Source organism: Vombatus ursinus, unplaced genomic scaffold, assembly GCF_900497805.2.
Source record: "Vombatus ursinus unplaced genomic scaffold, bare-nosed wombat genome assembly UNPS02000577.1, whole genome shotgun sequence".
Lineage (NCBI taxonomy): Eukaryota > Metazoa > Chordata > Mammalia > Diprotodontia > Vombatidae > Vombatus > Vombatus ursinus.
This window is the reverse complement of record NW_020940355.1, coordinates 28,462,444-28,484,069: the sequence shown is the minus strand read 5'-3', so window position 1 is coordinate 28,484,069 and position 21,626 is coordinate 28,462,444. Positions and strand designations below refer to the sequence as shown.

Genomic DNA, 21,626 nt, shown 5'->3' with positions numbered 1-21,626 from the left:
GTTGTATTAGCAAAATGAATGACTAGAAAACCAAATAAACCATTTTGAAAATTAAATGAAAGGTTAATATATTTTTAAATGAATATGACTGATTTTTTTAAAAAAGAAGCTTCTGTAATGGCAGAGTATAGTTAAAGATGTTCATATCTTTAGATTTTTGAAATATTTTATTGTAATATTTCTAAACATTTTTTTACTCTTTAAAATGAATTGCAGTATCATTTATTTATAGGTTTTTATTTTATATATTCTCCAGTATGTTTTGAAAATCGCTTTTGATACTTTACAGCAGTCTCCTTAAGCAGACCTTGAATATTTTGAAGATTATTCTGAGAGTTTAGGATATTAATTATTATTTAATTATCCTAATTTTCTTAAACTAAAAGTTGGATCATTCATTTCTAATTTTCTATGAGATAATCCTGACCACCAATTTTGATTGTTAAAGATAGGAACTAAAATAGGTAATTGTAGATTATCTTAATTACCTTTTAAAACAGAATAATTCTATGAAATTTCACATTATTAATATTTACAAATTTTACATTGTTCCATATAATCATTCTAAAGTAATTTACTCTAACATTTGTTTACTTTATAATTTCTAATCTTAGTATCTTTTGGCAATTAGTATCTAATTTCATGATAATCTGCAAGCAATTAGTGAAAAATGATTTCTTTCTCTAGATCTTTTTTTAGTGCTTGGTCACATAAATTTAAAGTGTTTTGTCTGCTTATTGGGATTAATTCATATGCTTTTTGGCCCAGGGGTTTTAGAGATGAATTAAAGATTGTTTTATTTAACATTTAAGATAGTTTTAATGTGAATCCAGTTATGTGGGAATGAAACTCAATTTAAATCAGTCACTGGGTGATTTTTGCCACTAGGTGGCGCCAATGATTAACAGTGATTCTCACCACCCTCCAACCCTCTGCAGGGATCTGGACAGCCCTAACAAGTCTTGTAGCCTCTGCTGGAACACTTGGAGTGACAGGATACTTGATACTTTGTTTTCCATTTTTTAAACAAATCTAATTGTTACTCAGTTCTTAAAGTGGAGCTTCCTTTATAGAATATGCCTTATTACTCTTCTACCTGACAATTTTTGAAATATTTGAAGGCAACTATCCTGTCACTATTTAGTCTCCAAGCTATGACATCCCTCATTCCTTTAGCTATTTCCCAGACGATATGATTTCAGGATATCACATCATTTTAGAAATCCTTCTCTGCAAATATTAAAGTTTTATCAATGTCTCTTAAAATTTAGTGCACAGGGGGTAGCTAGGTGGCGTAGTGGATAGAGCATCGGCCTTGGATTCAGGAGGACCTGAGTTCAAATCTGGCCTCAGACACATAATACTTACTAGCTGTGTGACCCTGGGCAAGTCACTTAACCCCATTGCCTAGCCAAAAAAAAATTTAGTGCCCAGGAACAAAGATGATACTATATGAGACACTTTCATTATATAACTAAAATGTGGGAAAATGAATTCTCCTGGGGTGAATAAAGTAGAATTATATGCTGTTAGTGCTAGAAGCACCTTGGAGAGGTAACACATTGAGTTAGTGGTGGGCTAGAGTTCAGATCACCATTTTTCTAGTCCGGTACTCTTCTGCTCTACCGAGACAAAATTAGTTGCATGCACAATGCTTAAAAGAATAGAGAAGCTATTCATTTCTGTGGGTCAATCTTCTTTCATTTGTTTAAAAAATGAATTTCTTAAGGAGTTCCCGTCTCTTTCTTCATTAGGTGGTGGTACTTGCTGCTTCTGTCTACTTTATTAGGTCATTATTAATTATGATTAGGTTCATTAGGCCTTATTTTTTTATTAGCCATTTAGAGACTTAGAGTTCAGGTGCTGTTAACTCTGCTTCTTAACACCTAGGTAGGAGCCCCAGAAATGTGGTCATGGAGCCATGTCAGTTGTACACAAAGGAGTATTTAACATTCTTTCAGGAGCGAAATCTGTTGTTTGGCAGAAAGAATGCAATTACCCCTTCAAATGAGACAACCACAGTTTACTTGCTTGTGTATATGTAGAAAAACTATGGCTTGTTCTTTCAAAAGTTTGAGGAAATATTCAAGAAGTATCTCTTAGACATCTTTGAGGTTAGTAACTAAATTTAGAATTTCATTGTATGATAATAAGTAGAATTACATCCCAAGTTCTGTTTATTTTAGATTTTAAAATGAAGTTTGGTCCATTTCTTAGAGCATGGCTTCTTTATGTCAATAATGTAAGCTTATTTTTAAAATATTTTCAGGAAAAACACAGAACATTAAACAAGTTTAGAAAAAAAAAAACACACCTGATTTGCAGATAATGTGGAGTGGTGCACATGTTCCCACCATAGTATGTAAGTCTATAGTGTCATAGTAAGTGTATTTTTTTCTTATTGACTGTACACTTTTGACTTTCATGAAAATTAGGAAGTAATATTTTAAAAGACTACATTTATGTCATGATACTGAACTGTATTATTTAAGAAATTAATTTAGAAATTAATGATTTAAGAGAGTATAAAGTGCGTATAATAATTAGTTGAAATAATTAACTAAATTTATCCATAAATTTTTGCATATTGCCTCAGTCGAATGTGGAATTCATAGCTCAAGTTTTAAAAAGTGTCATCTTTCTCTTATGTACTGGTGCTCAGGATTACTCAGTACTCTACATGTTTAGTAAGTAACACATCATGTTACGTGAACCTCATTTAGCATAATTAATTCCATTGTTGCTTAACATCAGATAATAAGACTACTCTTTAGTCGTTATAAAAGGATTTATGTTCTTAAATCCCAGTCTTTTGAGATTGAATGATTGATGGAGAAACAAATTAAAAATAAATGAGATGCATAGCAAACTTGTAAAATTAAGTCTGCCACATGATTTTAAAAAATATTCATCACGGAATCTAACGAGATTAAAGAAAGTTATCAGGAAAATCTGATGTGTTTGTATGTACAGGAATATGTATATGTGTATATCTACATATTTATATATATATCTGTATATATGTATTGATATACATATTTATACTTACATAACCTTTAAATAATTTTTTATTAGATAAGGCACACAAGTTAAAGATTAGATTAATTCATTGCAACAATTCAGTAAACAGTGTCTACTATTTGTGAGGTACTGCACCAAGTGCAGGTGAAACTTTGAATTAAATAAAATTCAATAAAAATTTGAATTGAATAAAATTGAATAAAAAATTGAAATAATGCAGATTCTTCTCTCCAAGAACTCTGCATTCCACTGGGAGTACTGCATATGGAGATAAAACATGTACAAAAATAAGTGTAATGCCATGAAAGGAGTGAGGAAAGGAGTGGGACTGGGAGGAAGAATTTAGACTGAGTGTTCTTGGAAAATTTGAGGTAGGAGAAAATACTTTCAGCTAGAGGAAACAGGAGGATTTATGATGTGACACCTGACCTAGGCCTTGAGGGAAGAGGATTTTGATAAATAGAGGTAAAGAGTAGGAGTTTTGGTTCAACACAGGAGATAAAATGTAGAAATGTATGGAGGTGTGAGATTAAATGACATTTAGGGAACTGTAATATTAATTCCATTTGGCTGGAATATAGGCTTCTTGAATAGAAGTAGTGTGAAATAATGGCGGAAAGGTATTCTGGAGCCAGGTTATAAAAGGCCTTGAAAACCAAACTAGGTGGTTTGTATATTACTCTAAAGACAGTAAGATGGATCTGCTGAAGATTTTTGAGCAGAGAAGCATCATGATTGTGCTTTTAAAAGATAATTTGGTAGTGCAGTAAAAAAGTAGATTGGTGAGGGGAGAGACCAGTAAAGAAGCTACCCTCATGGTCCAAGTGGGAGGTAATAAGTTACCTAAATTGATGATAACTGTTTGAATGGAAGGAAGGGGATAGTTTTGAGGAATGTGATAATGGTAGAATCAACATGACTTGGCAAACTAGATTTGAGGGGGTGAGGGAAAGAGAATTGTCTGAGTTGACCCCAAAACTATAAGCTTAGGTGACTTGAAGAATACTGGTGCCCTCAACAGAAATAGGGAGGTTTGAAGGAGGAGTGAATTTAATGGAGAAATCTGATAAATTCAGTTTTGGTCACATTGAGTTTGAGATTTTGGTTAGTGTACATTCTTAGAGAAACAAAAAGCCTTAGTTTATGGTAAAACAGTATTTTACTGCTTTTCAAAAACCATCCTTCCAGTGATAGGCACAAAACAATTTACAAAATTTGGGATTTTTGAAATTATATCTGACTTCCTAATTTTTTTTATGAGAGTATGACTAAAGAAATAAATGTTTAATTCCCTTATAGGTCACTTTTTTCTCTTTATGTTCCCAGAGTGTAACAGAGTGCTTTGCATACAGTAGACACTAATAAATGTTTGTTGAGTTGAATTGGTTTAGTTAGCTTCATTCAGTTACTTGGCCACAGTTTACTTGCTTAATCTTTTTAGATTTTAACAGCTTTAGAACTGTTTCTTTTATAATGAAATCGGATGAGATAGTATGGTTGAATAATTTAGAAATTTACCATCTTGACTGCTGGAAAAACAACTTCAAACATATATCTTAGTAACTCTAGGTCAGTATCATTATCTTTGTCTATAAAGGATGATAAAATTGTTTTAAAAAGCCATCTCCAAGTCTTTGTAGGTGAACTTTCCTTTTTCTTGTGTGTAAGGCTTGCTTTTAGCTTCATTTAGCTTAAATGAAAATGGTAAAGTTTCTATATAAACACTGTTTCTATGTAATATTAGACCATTAAGGTATAGCTCAACATTAGGTTGTGTAAGACAAGTAACCTGCATTTTTATAGACAGAAATGTGATTCCAAATTCTTCATATTCCCATGGTTTTTATATGCAGTTTATTTTGTCAGTTCTTTATGTGTTTCTATTTTTGCCCTTTTCTTTTCTAAAACTCCCTGCCTTGGTTTTCTAGTTTTTATTACATAGGTCATTTTATGTCATAGTTCAGGACTGTTTTTATTTTTCAGTTGTTTTCTCCTTATGGATATTAGTCATGCTAACATGATGTTGGAAGTCAGTATTATTCTGGTATTGTTTTGCATTTTATAACAGTGAGAGTCATCAACAATGATGACAATTATAAGAAATAGAAAAGTTTGAAGGTACCATGGGGTAGTTTTCATTATTATGGTTGATTCTCATCAGGGTGATTATCATCATTAATACATTTTTCAAGTCTTTTATGGTGTATTGTTTGATAGAATGTCAGTATGTTTTTGTCTTTCAGAATCTGTAATCTAAGCTTTTAGATGACAACCATATGTAATAACCACATTTATTGTTTTGGAAGTGTTTTATATATCTGTATATGTATATCTACCTACATTTGTATATACCTATCTATCTAGATATTGATGTACATATATCTATATATGTAGATATGTGGATAACTATATATAGGTATAAATATGTGGATATCTATATATAGATATGGATAAATGGATATCTGGATCTATATTTACATATATATGTATGTATTGTATGTTCATATTCTTATTAGATAGCATTGTTAGCATCTTTAATTTGGCTAAAACTCTTATTTATTGTCTCTCCCCTTACATGCTCTGAAGTTGAGGAAATCCTTGAACAAGCAGACTACCTATATGGCAGTGGAGAAATAGAAAAACTTTATCATTTGCTAGCCCAATACAAACAAAGGTATGCAGTATATAGTAGCCTAAGTTTTTTGACTGACATATCTTTTTCAACCTCTTGCCTTTTAAAAAGTAAAATGATGTTTCATGTTTTGGAGATTTTTTTTAGATGACTATTGTGTCCTATATTTCAAATTGGCATTTTTTTTAATATGGTTAGAAGCTTAATTCACTGTGTAGTATCTCCTATCTTACATAGAAGAAAAAAAGGCATGTTATGTGACGGAAATACAAAAACAAGTTAAAAAAAAGCAAGTTCGTGCTCTCAGGGAGTTTACTTTATTCTAATAAGGGAATACACTTAAAAAGGAGATGACAAGGAGAGTTTGTTTGGAGAAGTCATCCAGGGAGTATCAAGCTGTTTCAGGTTTGAACTAAGCATGAATGGTGTAAGCACTTATTCACATGGAGGTTGGCAAGATACTCGCCAGAGAAAGAGACCATTGAAGTGAGGGTGTTGCCATTCTGGCCACTGGACAGAGGTAGAGAGGTCATTTAGGAAGTAATAGGCTAGTCAGATTTTAAAGTGAGCATGGATGGTGTGGGCTCTTTCTCAAATAGAGGATATTTTTGAAACAGAATTACTATATTTACCTGATTATTTCTAGTTTACGGAAGATTGGTATTCTGTTGTCTCTACTTGTAAGTTGAAATATCATTTTTCCTATTCATTGTACATGCTAATTTCACAAGTGTAAGGAGTTACAATGTTGTATAGTGTATTTAGAAAAACAAACAGAAGAATATGTTTCTGATTCCTTTTCTTTAAAAATAAGCCTAATTTGCATTTGCTTGAAATAAAACTATTGTTCTTCTTTAAACATAAGTAATATATATTTACTTTAAATAAGTTATTTTTCCTTCCGGAAGATTTCATCATTATCAACAAATAATAGTACCCTGATTAACTAGGTTATTTTTCCCAATAATAATATGCCTGACTAATGCTGTTATAAAAAGTTTATGCCAGAGTCCTTGAATTATACAAATACTACAACTAATATAAAATGTTAAAAATAAAAAGATTAATCTTATAAAGTATTGAACTAATGAGATACTTTTCAAGAATCTAAAATTATCCTTCATTTTCTCAAGTTCTTTATTTAGGTAGTTTCTAGTTTGTGAATTTATAGTCATTCCATAGGAAATAAAGTTTACCTAATATTGCCCCTAGAAATTAAGAACCAGGTTATTAAGTCATATATATGTATTTTGTGATTAGGCTCATAGTATGTTTTACTGGTTTAACTTTTTGTAGACTGTTTATTGAAATCACAAATTTAATGAAATGTTCTCCAAAGATCTGAGTAAGTGTAAAGAACAAATTACTTAAGGAAGTGCTTTGTGAATGCAACTCTTACAACATTCTTCAAAAAATTTTATAATGATTGTTACATAGTATTTATACCTACTTCAGTCATTGAGCAGAGAGACAGATTTGATTTATGATAATGATTTGTAATCATAAAAGATAAATGAATACAAGTGAGGTTCCATAATATATTTCAAACCTAGTGAGGATGCAGAATTGCTATGGCGTCTGGCACGGGCATCCCGAGATATATCTCAACTTAGTACTACCTCTGCGGAAGATAAGAAACGGCTGGTATATGAAGCTTTTGCATATGCAAAAAAAGCACTTGAAAAAAACGAATCAAGTTCTGCAGCTCACAAGGTAAGATACCTAGAATATGTGACATATGAAAAATTTGAGAGATAATTTCTGGGTAATTATTTTATTAATTGTGGCTAGCAAATAATTAATAAAGGATGGTCATTTGGCTTTCTCTCGTAAACCAAAGACGAATCATGGTGACCTTTCAGCCCTTATATGTCCTTGGAAGGCTCTGTGTTCCTGAGGGGCAGAAATCAACTCTGATGGGTTAACAATTAATGAGAGAATGAATATTATAATGAGAGGTAGACCTATTCTAATGAGGGGCTAAATTCTATGAACCCAAAAGACAACTTTATCCAAAGTCCTTTTATTCAGAACAAAATCTAAGAAGGTAACTTCTAACTAACCATAGCTAAGGATGGACTGCTGTGGAGTTTCCAAAACACTTAATTATAGAAATGACCAGAGAAGAAAGGGTTCAATCTAGGAAGGACTCTGTCCTTGAAGCTGACTGTTTTTTGAGGACTAAATTTTGAACCATTATGTCAAAAGTAGTATTTCTAAAGCTATGCTTAATACTTGTTTTCTTTCTTTTTTTATTTGTAGTGGTATGCTATCTGTATCAGTGATGTTGGAGATTATGAAGGTATCAAGGTTAAAATTGGAAATGCCTTCATTATCAAAAAACATTTTGAGGTACTGGTGAATTTTAATTGTTAAAATGAAAAATTCATTGGTTTTTTTTCTTCATTTAATGTAGTTCTAGTCCATATAATGGGCCATATGACTCTCAGACTGGACTGGAGTCTAGGCTGATGCTCCTATAATTACTTTTGAATTGTCAGCTTTGGAATATGAAGAGGTTTTTCATAAAATTGTCAATTTATCTTTGTAGATATGGCTGGATAATATAACATATACATATATATTTCCTGACTATGGCCACCCTTAGGTGGTTGGTATACTCTCCACACTACTTTGTATCTTGTGTACCAAACCTCACAGTGCTTGTTAGTTGATGGTTTTTTTAAAAAGCATTTGTTGTATTGAAGCAAAAATACTGTTTTTAGAGGCTGTCCTCTAACAAGGTGTATTGGTGGAAGCATCTAAGATACCCTGAAAGATGTAACAACAGAAATAAAAATCTATTCTGTTATGCTCCAATCATTAATATCAAGCAAAGCATGAAATAAGATCTATATTCTCCAAAGATGTTTGACCTTCATGGATGAGGTCCAGCATAGTACAAGTTAAAGAGACATTCCTATGGTTATTGAGGTCCTCCAGACATTCCTGCTGGTAGATGACATTGTGTTAATTGCATTAAGCCCTGGAACATTTTAGAGGTTCCAAAATAAGAGTCATGAAGTCTAAAAACAGTTTAGGATGACTATCCCTACAGGAAAAATTAAATGGACATAGCATGCCTATTTTCTAGACTTTGACATACAGTTTGATGGACAACGTATACAGCTCATTCATCAGTACATGTATCTGGGACGGACTTAACAAATGGACAGTAAGCTGACCTCAATTAAATAGGAGAAGGGGGAGCAGGCTGGATTACTTTTGGGAAATTGCTCAGTGCTTTTAATGATCCCATACTTCTTCTTTAATCATTGGTCAATCTTTTTAACACCAGTTTTCTTCTTTGTGTTACTGTATGGCTGCAAGTCATGGAACACTACAGTCTACAAAAAATTGATTTTGTGGATTATCCAGAGAGCAGTGATAAGGGTCATGGCTATATGAGCAGGTTGTAAAAACATTATAAATGAAGAATTATGCAGAAGTAATGAGAAAGATGTTATCTGAGAAATGGACCAAAAAAATGGACTAGTTACATTGCAAGAGTGTAGGACAACCATGAATAGCTTATGTTCCCCAAAATGCCAGAATAGAGAGAAGGAAGACTCACCTCTTATCCCCGTCCCAGTACATTGAATGGACTCCCTTTAGTGAATTTATGGGTGAATGAGTACAGTAGCCACACAGTATGGTAAGGCATTGAATGGATTACAATCTACGTCATTGTGGGGAATAACTACATTAGGAAAATCATAGATTCATTGGGACAAGAAGGCATGAAGGTACCAGTGGTTTGCCTTTTAATCTTAAACTGACTTCTGTTGTTGTATTATTTATACATATCTTACTTTTCTCTACTGGGACCTTGGGAAAAAGGTCCATGTTTTATTCATTTTATATCCCTCCACAGGACCTTGAACAAAACCTTGCCTGTAATGGGTAAAAAAATAAATGTATAAAAATAAGAAGGAAGCATGTATGGGTTTCAGTATAACTAGAATGAGTGCCCACACTTACAAAAGTATGGCTCTGTTAAGGTACCACTGAAGTATGTACACATGTATGAGTCTTACTTTGGGAGAGAGGAAGGACCTCATGCTCACACAATATTTACATGCATATATGTGTGTATATGCATATATATGCATGTGTGTGGGAAAGGAATGGACTCAGATAATATGTGCCTATATGTATGTGCATGTGTGTGCACAACCACTTGATTGCATATATACATATATGTGTGGACATAAATATATGTACACATATACGTTTGTATATGTATATCTCCCACCCCCAAAAAAATATTCTCTGCTATTCTCTTGGGCCATGTGTATCTAAATACTATTAGAATATATTTTCTCTCAGCTTCAGTTTCCTAATCCATATATTGAGGGATAGCTAATAGTAATAGCACCTACTTTATGGCTTGCTGTGAGGATCTAATGAGATAATCTGTGTAAAAGGCTTCACAAACCTTAAGTGCTATACTAGTCACTCAACAAGTATCTATTAAGCCTCCATGCCATTTCCCAGCCATCTGCACTTTGGCCCTACTCCCTGATCATCTCTACCCTTCCTGAAATTCAGAGTCTACCCCTGAGCCCTCAACTCTGATAGGTAAACTTTCACTTTAGCTTGCTGGAACCTAAGCCTCCATGATTCCTCCTGGTGGTCTTCTTACCAAGGTCATCCTTCACCCCATTCCTGCCTTTTTCAGGATGGATTACAGTAGGAAGAGGCATGAGTCAGAAACCATTTGGGAGTCTACTGAAATAAAAGAGGAAAGGTGAGGAGGCCCTGAACTAGGATTATGGCTAAGGCTAAATTGGCTCTTTTAAAAGTGGTCTTGAGGGCAGCTCGGGACGCAGTGGATAGAGCTCCAGCCTTGGAGTCAGGAGGACCTGAGTTCCAATCTGGCCTTAGACACTTGACACTTACTAGCTGTGTGACCCTGGGCAAGTCACTTAACCCTGATTGCCTCGCTGAAAAAAAAAAAAGTGGTTTTGAGCAAATAAATTATATAAGCGAGATTGTGAAGAGAATTTTTACCCACTTAGTAGAACATAGTATAAGTATTTAAGAAATAAACAATTACTATAAATAGTTTAATTACCAGTTATTTAGCCTAAGTTTTCAATATGCTAATCTTTCTTAACCATTTATTAAAGCAGATTTTCTACTAATAAACATTGATTTAGCTTAGTTTTTGAGGTAAGGTAGTGTGTTGATAAAAGCACTGAGTTTTGATTTAAAGTATCTGGCATCAAATTATGACTCTGTTACTTATTTGCTTTATGGCCTTGGCCAAGTCATTTCATCCTTCTGGACCTCAGTTTCCTCATCTATAAAACAAGAAGTTTGGACTAAATGATCCTAATGGGCGTTTTAACTTTAAATTCGATGATCCTAGTTACTCCATTTACAGGAAACAAACGCATATTAATTTAAGCATCTGATAAATATAATAAATAAATATCTCTGATAAATATATAAATAAATCTGATAAATAAAAATAGATTTATCAAAATAGATGAACTGGTATGTTTACTAAATTTGCAAAATGATTCTTTGCTTTGTAAAATGGATTCTCTGACTCAGGGTCCCTTTCTTCCTTTAAGACACACTCAGATACCACCTAATACCAACTGCTAGTGCCCTCTCTCCCAAACTTCCTTTTTATATGTATATCTGTATATAAATATGCCTATATAGACATATGTATATATTTATTTATTTTACATTTATCATTATGTATGTTATGTATATTACTACCTCTGCACACACATATATTATATATGGTATAATATATACTATATATTAGGTATGTGTGTAATATACGTTGGGGCTGTTAGGTGGTACAGTGGATAGAATGCTGAGCCTGGAGTCAGGAAGATTCGGCTTTCTAAGTTCAAATCTGGCCTCAGGCATTTACTAGCTGTGTGACCCTGGACAAGTCGCTTAACCCTTTTGGCCTCAGTTTCCTCATCTGTAAAATGACTTGGAGAAGGAAATGGCAAACCACAACAGTGTCTTTGCCAAGAAAACCCCAAAGAGGTCATGAAATTTTAGACACAACTGAAAAATGACTGAACAACAGCATATTATATATAATATGTATGTTATAATGTAAAGTGAAATATGTAACTGTACTTGTTATCTCCTCTATTAGAATGTAAGCTCCTTGCAAGTACAAATTATTTCATCTTTGTCTTTGTAATCCCGTCACATAGCACAGTGCCTGACATGGATAAATGCTCGTTTATTGTTTCATCTTTTCCTTTGTATCTCTGGTACCTAACACAGTACCTTGCATATAAACAGATGCTTGGTAAATATTTGTTGATTTGATTTGAATTGTCACACAGCTAAGTAGCAGAAATGATATTCAAGCACAGTTCTGACTCTTTCCAGTGTGCTCTTTCCCCTACTGCATACCACGTAATATCTCTATAAATTAATCTATGAATGGAAAAGAGTACTTTGCAACTTCAAAAGGCTTTCTTTTGTTCTTACATTCTAACAGCAGAACAGGTGATTGCAGGCAAAGAGTGACAGCTAAAGACGTAGAAGCATCCTCTTCTAGACTGCTTGTGTTTATTATTTTACCTGGCTAGCCTTAGCCATCAGTTTCTGAGCTTCAAGCATGAAGGCCTCCTCGCCTGGTAGTTGTAGTCACTATTTCAGGTATACATTTAAATGAAATTTGTCAGTTCAATTTGAACTATCAGTGTGAGGGAAAGTTTTGGTTCTCAAAGAGGAACTGAATTATAAAGTGTTTGGGTTTTGTTTTTTGGTTTTTTTTTTTTGCTTGTTTTTAATTATGTACTTTTTCTGACTTACTAGGCAAAATTTATAAATAAAAATAGCAAGTATCCAGAAATGAACTTTGATTGATATTATTCTTGTTTCTTCCTAGAGAGCAATTGAACTGAATCCTAAAGATGCCACCTCAGTTCACCTTATTGGTCTTTGGTAAGCTTTTTTATTTTTTACTTTTTTCAGTTTTTTTAGGAGATTTTTTCTTTTATTCTTTTTTTTTGTTTTGTTTTTGTTTTGGTGAGGCAGTTGGGGTTAAGTGACTTGCCCAGAGTTGCACAGCTAGTAAATGTCAAGTGTGTAAGGCCGGATTTGAACTCAGGTCCTCCTGACTCCAAGGCCAGAGCTCTATACACTGTGCCACCTAGCTGCTCCCAATCATTTCTTTTAATACAAGAGTTTTCCATCATAATCACATACCACAACTTGTTCAGCCATTCCCCAACTGATGGGCATCCCTTCAGTTTCTACTTCTTTACCCCCAGAAAAGAGCTGCTATAAATATTTTTGTATGTATAGGTTCTTTTTCTTTTGGGGATATAGAACTAGTAGTGGTATTGCTAGGTCAAAGGGTGTGCATGATTTTATAGTCCTTTGGGCATAGTTCCAAATTGCTCTACAGAATGGTTGAATCATTTCACAACTCCACCAGCAGTGTACCACATTCCCTCCAACATTTGTCATTTACCTTTTCTGTCGTTATTAAGCCAATCTAATAGGTATGAGGTAGTACTTCAGAATTGTTTTAATTTGCATTTCTCCAATCAATAGTGAGTTAGAGTATTTTTTCATATGGCTATAGATAGCTTTGATTATTTCATCTGAAAGCTGATCATATTTTTTGATCATTTATCAGTTGGACAATGGCTCTTATTTTTATAAATTTGACTCCGTTCTCTATATATTTGAGAAATGAGGCCTTTATTAGAGAAACTTGCTTCACATTTTTTTTTTCACAGTTACTATTGCTAACTGTATTTCCCTCTATCCTATCCCTCCCCCCCGCATTTATTTTATTCTTTCTCTTCTTTCATCTTGTCCCTCCTCAAAAGTGTTTTGCTTCTGACTATCCCCTCCCCCAAAGCTTTTTTATTTAAAGAAACTTGTTTTGGTGTATTTTGTAAGTAAATTCCATATTCTGAAGTATATAAAAAGCATAATTTGAAAGTACTCTTTAAAAAAATGATTCCGTATCTGCAGGTTAAATCCTAGAGAAATATTAAACTTGGTTATAAAATCATGTGTTTTCTTCCTGTCTTCTCCAGCAAATTGCCTCCACAGCCATTCTCTCTCCTCTGTAATCTTGGGTTCCTTCCTTTCTACTGGTTCCTTTCTTATAAGCAAGTCTTAATCTTCCCTATCCTTAAGCAACTCTCACTGTAGACTCCCATTCCCTTTAAGTAATTGTCTTGTATCTCTCATCTTTTTCACAGCCAAACTCCAAAAATATTTGTCTTCATTTGTTGCCTTCATTTGGTCTCTTGCTTACTTCTCAACCCTTGGCAGTCTGTTTTCTGATCTCATTCACCTCTTAATTGCCAAATCTGAGGACTTTTTTCTCAGTTCTCACACTTATTGCCCTCTCTTCCAGGATACTGTGTCTTTTGGGTTTTTGTGACACAGCTCTCTTTGGTTCTCCTATCTGGTTTACCACTATTTCTCAGTGTCTCTTGCTGGCTCATCATCCATATCATGCTTCTTTACTGTGAATGTATTCCCAAAGCACACTTCTGAGCCCCTTTTTCACTCTAGACTCTTACTTGGTGACCTCATTGGTTTCCATGGGTTTACTCATCTCTGTGCAAATGATTCTCAAATTTATATATCCAGCCTTCATATCTGTCCTGACCTCTAGCCCTGAATTGCCAATTGCCTTCTGAACATTTATGTTAATGATACCATCATCCTTCTAGTCCCTCAGGCTTGTAATCTCCATGTTATCCTTGGTTCCTTACTTTCACTCACCCACCATATCCAATGATTTGCTATATATCAATCTTTTGTTGACTGTTATTGTTTATATTATCCATTTCCTTGCAAAAATGGGGATTTTTATCATCTCTACAAAATTGTTTCCAACTTGACCACTTTGTTTGATTTTTAGTATTTTCTCTCAAACATTTCATATTCTTCTACCACAATTCACAACAAGGGCAAAGATTGGATACTATCATTTATTTTCTTATGATGAAAGATAGGAAAAAGGACCTTATGAGTTGATTTTGGTTCATTGCTGGATTTGCTTGATACTTTCAGCATCAGCACCAGTGTTAACTTAGTAGAAGTGTGTGAAGAGTAATAAGTGAGGCAAACAAATCACTTGAAGGGAAAAAAATTTTGAGTTTATACTATAAAATCTTTAAGATGCATTAGATTTTGGGGCAAAATGATTGCTAAAGTAGTTTGGTTACTTTTTAATGTTATTTTTTCCCCTCTAGGTGTTATTCATTTGCTGAATTGCCTTGGTACCAAAGAAACATTGCTAAAGTGTTGTTTGCAACTCCTCCCACTTCCACATTCGAGGAGGTAATGTAATGTCTTTTGTTCAGTTCATTTATTGTGGAATTCTTACCCATATCTTCATTCTAGAGGATACACAGATCACAGAATCACAAAATCACAGAGTCGGAGGAGACCGCCTAGTCACAGTCATACCCGAAAAAGATTCTCACGGCACCACACTCAGATGCAGGCAGAGGCCGCTGCAGGACCAGGCATTGTTTGGCAGTTTTAAGGGAGCAGGGGCCCTACTTGGGTACAGGTCATGGTTCAAAGGCAGAGAGGAGCAGTTGTGATTGTGAGGGAGAAGGAGGCCCCACCTGGTTAAGGGCCAGAGCACAGATTAGGAGGGCAGTGACTAGAACTTTACCCAGATGACGCCTTGGAAGCGCTGAAAACTTACAGACTCTCAGACTTAATTGTAAAAGTAGCTGGACGTGGAAGTCAGAAGATTGGGCCAGATATTCTTCCACCCCCAAGGTGAACAGAGCCCAACTCTGACCTAAAGTCTAAAGTTAAGAAATAGGCTGGAAAAATGAGCAAATGACCAAAAAAAAGAACTTGATCGTAAAAAGCTCCTGTGGCAACAGGGAAGCTCAAGACACAGACTTGGAAGAAGACAGGGACTTGAAAACATTTACAACCCAGTTCTCCAAGCAAAATGCAGATTGGACACAGTCCCAGTAAGAATTCCTAGATGAGCTTAAGTGAGTTTTTTTTTTCCAAAGAGAAAAAATAAATTTGAAAATCAATAGTGATAGAGGAAAAATTGGTAAAAGAAATGAAAACAATGCAAGGAAATTATGAAGAGACAATAGCTTGGTAAAAGACAAAAAATCCTGAAGAAAATGACACCTTAAGAATCAGAATTGGCCAAATGGTTAAAAAAAAAAAAAAAGGTACAAAAATACTGAAGAAAATAACTCCTTAAAAATCAATTTTGGCTAAGTAAAATAGGCACAAAACTTCATGGAAAAAAATAATTCCTTAAAAATTAAAATTGGTTGGGGCACCTAGGTGGCAGCAGTGCATAGAGCACAAGCCCTGGAGTCAAGAGGACCTGAGTTCAAATCCAGCCTCAGACACTTGGCACTTACTATCTGTGTGACCCTGGGCAAGTCACTTAACTCCATTGCCTAGCCAAAAAAAATTTTTTTTAATTGGTCAAGTGGAAGCCAGTGACGACTCAATACAATAAGAAAAGATTGAAGAAAATGTGAGATTACATAGGAACAACAACTGATCCTATCTGAAGGTCATGATAAAAAAAAGAGCCTGGACATATTTCAAGAAATTATAAAGGAAAACTGCCCAGGTATTTTAGTACGAGAGAGAGAAATAGAGGTTGAAAGAATCCTCTGTTCACTTCCTGAGAAAGATTCGATAATAAAAACTCAGAATGTTGCAGCTGTATTTCAGAGCTCCAGGTCAAGGAGAAAATCCTGTAAGCAGCCAGAAAAAAAACCAACAACAAACTAGAAGTCTTTCCAATGTGATCAGTGGTAAAGCACGGATGTCCATTATCGCCATTATTATTCAAAATTGTATTAGAAATGTTAGCTACAACAGTGAAGACAAGAAAAATAAAGGAATAAGCATAGGCATTGAGATAGCAAAACTATCACTTTTTGCAGATAATATAATAGTGTACTTAGAGAACCCTATAAAGTCAACTGAAAAACTAATTGAAACAATTAACAACTTTAGCAAAGTTGAAGGATATAAAATAAACCCATACAAATTGTCAGCATTTTTATATATTTTCAATAGGAACAGATAAATTCCATTTAAAATAACTACAGATATTATAAAATACTTGGACCTTTGCTTGCCAAAATACACAGCAACTATATGAACACAATTGCAAAACACATTTCACACAGGAACATCTAAATAATTGGAGAAATGTTCATTGCTTATGGGTAGGCCAAGCCAATATAATAAAAATGACAATACGGTATAAGTTAATTTACTTGTTCGGTGCCACACCATTAAAATTGCCAATGAATTACCTTATAGAGCTAGAAAAAGTAATTTAAAAAAAGTCATCTGGAAGAACAAAAGGTCAAGACTATTAAAGGAATCAGTGAAAAAGTAATGTGAAAGAAGAGGGCCTAGCAGTACCAGATCCCAATCTATATTACAAAGAGATAATAATCTAAATAATTTGGTTCTGAATAAGAAATAAAGTGTTTGATTAGTGGAATAGGTTATGTACACACTATACAGAAGCAAATGAGCATAGTAGCCTAGTGTTTGATGAACCCAAAGATCCCAACTATTGGGGTAAGAACTTAATTTTGACAAAAATTGCTGGGAAAACTGTTAAGTAGTCTGGCAGAAACTAGACATAGACTAGTATTTCACACCATATTCCAAAATAAGCTCAAAATGGGTAAAGAATTTAGACATAAAGGGTGGTATAATCAAATTAGGGGAACACAGAAAAAATTATCTGTTAGTTCTATGAATAGGGGAAGAGTTCATGACCGAACGAGATAAGTTCATGGGAGATAAAATGAATAATTTTGATTACATAAAATTAAAAAGTTTTTGCACAAACAAAACCAATGCAGCCAAAAATTAGAAGACTAGCAGGAAACGGGAGTGGGAGGGAGGGAATATTATAGCAAATTTCTCCAATAAAGGTCTCATTTCTCAAATATGTAAAGAATTGAGCTAAATTTAAAAAAAAAATAACAGCCATTCCCCAATTGATAAATGGTCAAAGGACATAAACAGGCAGTTTTCAGAAGAAGAAATCAAAGCTACCAATAATCATGAAAAAAATTTCTCTAAGTCACTAATAGAAAAATTAAAATTAAAACAACTCTGAGGTACCACCTTACACCCTTCACATTGGCTATGATGACAGAAAATGAAAATGACAAATGCTGGAAGCAATGTGGAAAAAGAAGTACATGCACTTGCAGAGCTGTGAACTTGTCAGATCATTCTGGAAAACGATTTGTAACTAAATCCAAACAGTTATATATAAAACTGTGCATGACCTTTCACCAAACAATAGTACTACTGGGTCTGTACCCCAAAGAAATCCAAGAAAAAGGAAAAGGACCTGAGTGTACAAAAATATTTATAGTAGCTCTTTTTGAATTGGAAACTGAGAGGTGCCCATCACTTGGGGAATGACTGAACAGATTATGGTATATGAATGTAATGCAATACTATTTTGCTATGGGAAATGATAAAGGAGATGGTTTCAGAAAAACTTGAGAAGACTTACATGAACTGTTGCAAAATGAAATAAGCGGAACTAGTAGAAGAACAGTGTAGACAGCAGTATTATAAAGATTGCTGTGAATCTTTGTTTTGATGTGAAACAGTATCATGAAAGACTTAGTAACCGATCAGTGCAGTGATCTTCTACAACACCAAAGGACTCATGATGTAAAATGCTATCCACCTCAAGATAGACTGATGGACTCAGAGTGCAAATTGAAGCATTTTTTCCTTTATTTTTCTTGCTTTTCTTCCCCCACCCCCAGAACATGGCTGTTGCAGAAATATATTTTGTATGACTTCATATTATTATGGGTGGGTGAAGGAGGGGCAGAAGAGGGAGAAAAAAGAATTTGGAACTGAAAATAAAAATATGGAGAACAGTCCATTCTAAGAAGAAAAGTTGGAATATAAGACTGTTTCATTGCTATAAGAATGGAGACATAGGGGGTAGCTAAGTGGTGCAGTGGATAGCGCACTGGGCCTGTAGTCAGGAGGACTTGAGTTCAAATATGGCCTCAGACCGAACACTTGACACTTACTAGCTATGTGACCCTGGGCAAGTCATTTAACCCTAATTGCCTGAAAAAAAAAAATGGAGACATAGATTTAATAGTACCTTTAAAACAACTTTTAAAATATTTTTCTCCTTAAACATTTTTTTTTCCTTTAACAGGCTCTAAAATACTTTCAAATGGCAGAACAAGGTAATGTTTTTGGTCAAATATATATACATACACACATACATGTATATATTAGACATTTAAATACAATACATGTTTAAAATTGTGAGAATATGTAAAAATGTATGTGATTTCTTTAACAATTCATTCTCCATATTTGATGCATTTCACTAATTTTTTTTGTTCAAAATGTTTTATGGCTTTAAAGTTAAACTTAGAGAAAAGCCTGAGTGGAAATCATGCTTCTTTTGAATTAAGAATCCAGAATTTTGAGGTTGGAAGATATTTAAACATCAGTACTTCCAATTTCTCATTTTACAAATGAGGAAACAAAGGTGCAAATGTCCTTACTTAAATAAATCAGATGCAGAGTTGATACCAGAAACCAGGTCTTTTGACATCCTGGCTAATGCTTTTCCCACTTAAACAATGCTAATTTCTTTTTGAAAGAAAAGTATTAAAAAATTTTATTTAAAAATCAATCAAACATATATTAAAAGCCTACTGTTGGCAAAACATTGTGTTAGGTTCTAGAGATATAAAGACAAAAACCAGTCTCTGCTCTCAAGGGAATTATGTTGTACTGTAAAAAGAATGAAGAAAATTAGCTGTAAAATTATGACAGACTTCAACTTACAAATTATCCTCATGATAGTGGAATATACAACACATAACTATAAACTTAAGAATCTTTACATGGAAATGTATAGATGACTTCAGATGACTAACACAGGTAAAGTTCCAGATCACTCACAGAGTACAGAGCAAATGGGATCAATCACAGATTTATTTCTGGAGGTTGGTTTTGAGTCTAGTTTAAAGGAGGGACTCATTGTTAAGAAGATTATATAGCAGAACAGAGGTGGAAATTAGTAAGCTGTACATGTGATAAAGAATTCAGGTTTCAGTGAGTAGGCTTAGCACCTTAAGCGTGAGTTTCAAATCAATAAATAATAAAGTTAGTGAGAGTAGGCAGGTATGACTCCTCATGAATGATAGTCCCAATAAAAGAAAAACTGTATAATACCCATCTTGTTTACTGTCTCTTAGTATAATGTGCTGACGTGTATACCAGAGCCTGTGTTAAGTGCTACGAAGAACGATGGACCAGGAACCAGTAAATCTAGTCACAGACTGGCCATCTGTATCCTTAAAAGTCACTTACCCTCCTCAAGCTTTTTGTTGCCTCATTTGTACTTCTTTGAACTTATATAATCTTTCTTTTCTAACCACTGCAGCAACTGAAATTATGTCTATTAAGATTCACCCTGAAAGTGGAATATTCAGTTCAGAACAGAGAGATGAGAGAGCATGAAGTAATAAAACTGCTTTCTGGTCACACTCAGAACCACTTTGGCCTCAGTGGTGGTCATCTGAGAAGTGTGGTTTGTTTTGTTTTGTTTCACATATTACATTGAGTTGTTTGGTCACAACATGTCTAACACAACTGATGTGGATGTTTTGGCCAAAATTATAATTTTCCCAGAAATGCTTTTGATGTAAACAGTTGAATAAAAAAAAGAACTACAGCAGTATGCTCCTTGCACATGAAAGTCATTAACCTGTTCATGAAATTTAGACAGAAAATCCATAGTCTTTACAAATCAAAACAGTGTGACTGCTACCAAATTGAGGTGAATATGTTCTTTCTTCTGTGTTCAGTGCATCCAAACTTCTACAGCAAAAATTTGCTTTTCTTGGGAAAGACTTATCTGAAGTTAAAAAACAAAAAGCTTGCTGCCTTCTGGTTATTGAAAGCCAAGGACTACCCAGCTCACACAGAGGAGGACAAACAGGTAAAAAGCTAAAGAGCTGACAAAGAGGTTCCCCTCTTAAGAAGAAAAGAAAATGTAGAATCTGAGTAATAGATTAGAGCTAATTACACATCAGGTCTTAACATACTTGAATGAATTAGAACTGAGCCTTGTATTTTTTTAAAATCATGAATCTGATTAAGTGCAATAGTAGGCATTTCACAAATTACATTTAATGGTCTTTTACACTCTGGTTTCTATATGAAAAATCCTTAGTTGTTATGATTAAACATATTTTAACCAAAAAAGAATTACTTGATATAGTATAGGATAATTTCACTATTTAGCGTACTACTTTACTAAACTAAAGAACAACTAGTAATAGTGTGAATGAGGTGTCATAGCCATATACTGCCATAGAGAGTAAAAAGTGTTTTGAAGGAGTTGTATTTATTCATTGCCAAGAGACAGAATAAAATAATAGATTTGGTTGGTATGGGAACTCTTGGAATATACTGACCATTGTTGTAAATTTAATTAATTTTCACCACTTATTTGTGAAAGAGTTAAAAGAGGCAGGACATAACAGAGTGGGTAGACTGTTGAATTTAAAGTGAAGAAGATTGAGGTTCACATATTAGTTATGAGACTGTGGAAAAATCATTCAATCTTTCTAAGCCTAAGGAAATTCTGTGAATCTATTAATTACGTGTACAAACCAGTTGTAATCTGTGTTGGTATAAGGAGCTCCCCTACAAACCATAGGTACTTGATGCATTGATATACTTATGAAAGAATAGTGTTGAGCTCAGAATGTTGAGTTGTATTGCTGTTTCTCATTTTAGGTACAAAAAGAAGCCGCCGAGCTGCTCAAATCTGTTGGAGACAAGAATTGAGAACTTTTACTTAGAATAAAGCAGCACATGAAAGATTCCTGATAAATGTCTTTTCATTGAGTTAACCATGTCACAGCTAGTCCAGCTGCTATCACTAGCTGATAAGCAAGGCAAGTATTAG

General features: G+C 34.0%; 1 protein-coding gene across 3 annotated transcripts in view; it reads left to right on the top strand.

Annotated features, from left to right (window-relative positions):
* Positions 1 to 21,542, top strand: part of RMDN1 (regulator of microtubule dynamics 1) — a 29,418-nt gene extending 7,876 nt beyond the window's left edge. Inside the window, exons 3-10 of one of the 3 annotated variants that reach the window (XM_027845509.1) lie at positions 5,608 to 5,695; positions 7,207 to 7,366; positions 7,916 to 8,005; positions 12,534 to 12,589; positions 14,872 to 14,959; positions 18,849 to 18,879; positions 20,518 to 20,651; positions 21,455 to 21,542. In XM_027845509.1, coding sequence (XP_027701310.1) covers positions 5,608 to 5,695; positions 7,207 to 7,366; positions 7,916 to 8,005; positions 12,534 to 12,589; positions 14,872 to 14,959; positions 18,849 to 18,879; positions 20,518 to 20,651; positions 21,455 to 21,505 — 698 coding nt within the window. In that variant the 3' untranslated portion in view covers positions 21,506 to 21,542. The other 2 variants (XM_027845580.1, XM_027845643.1) reach the window with 2 other exon arrangements.
* Positions 21,543 to 21,626: the final 84 nt, after the last annotated feature.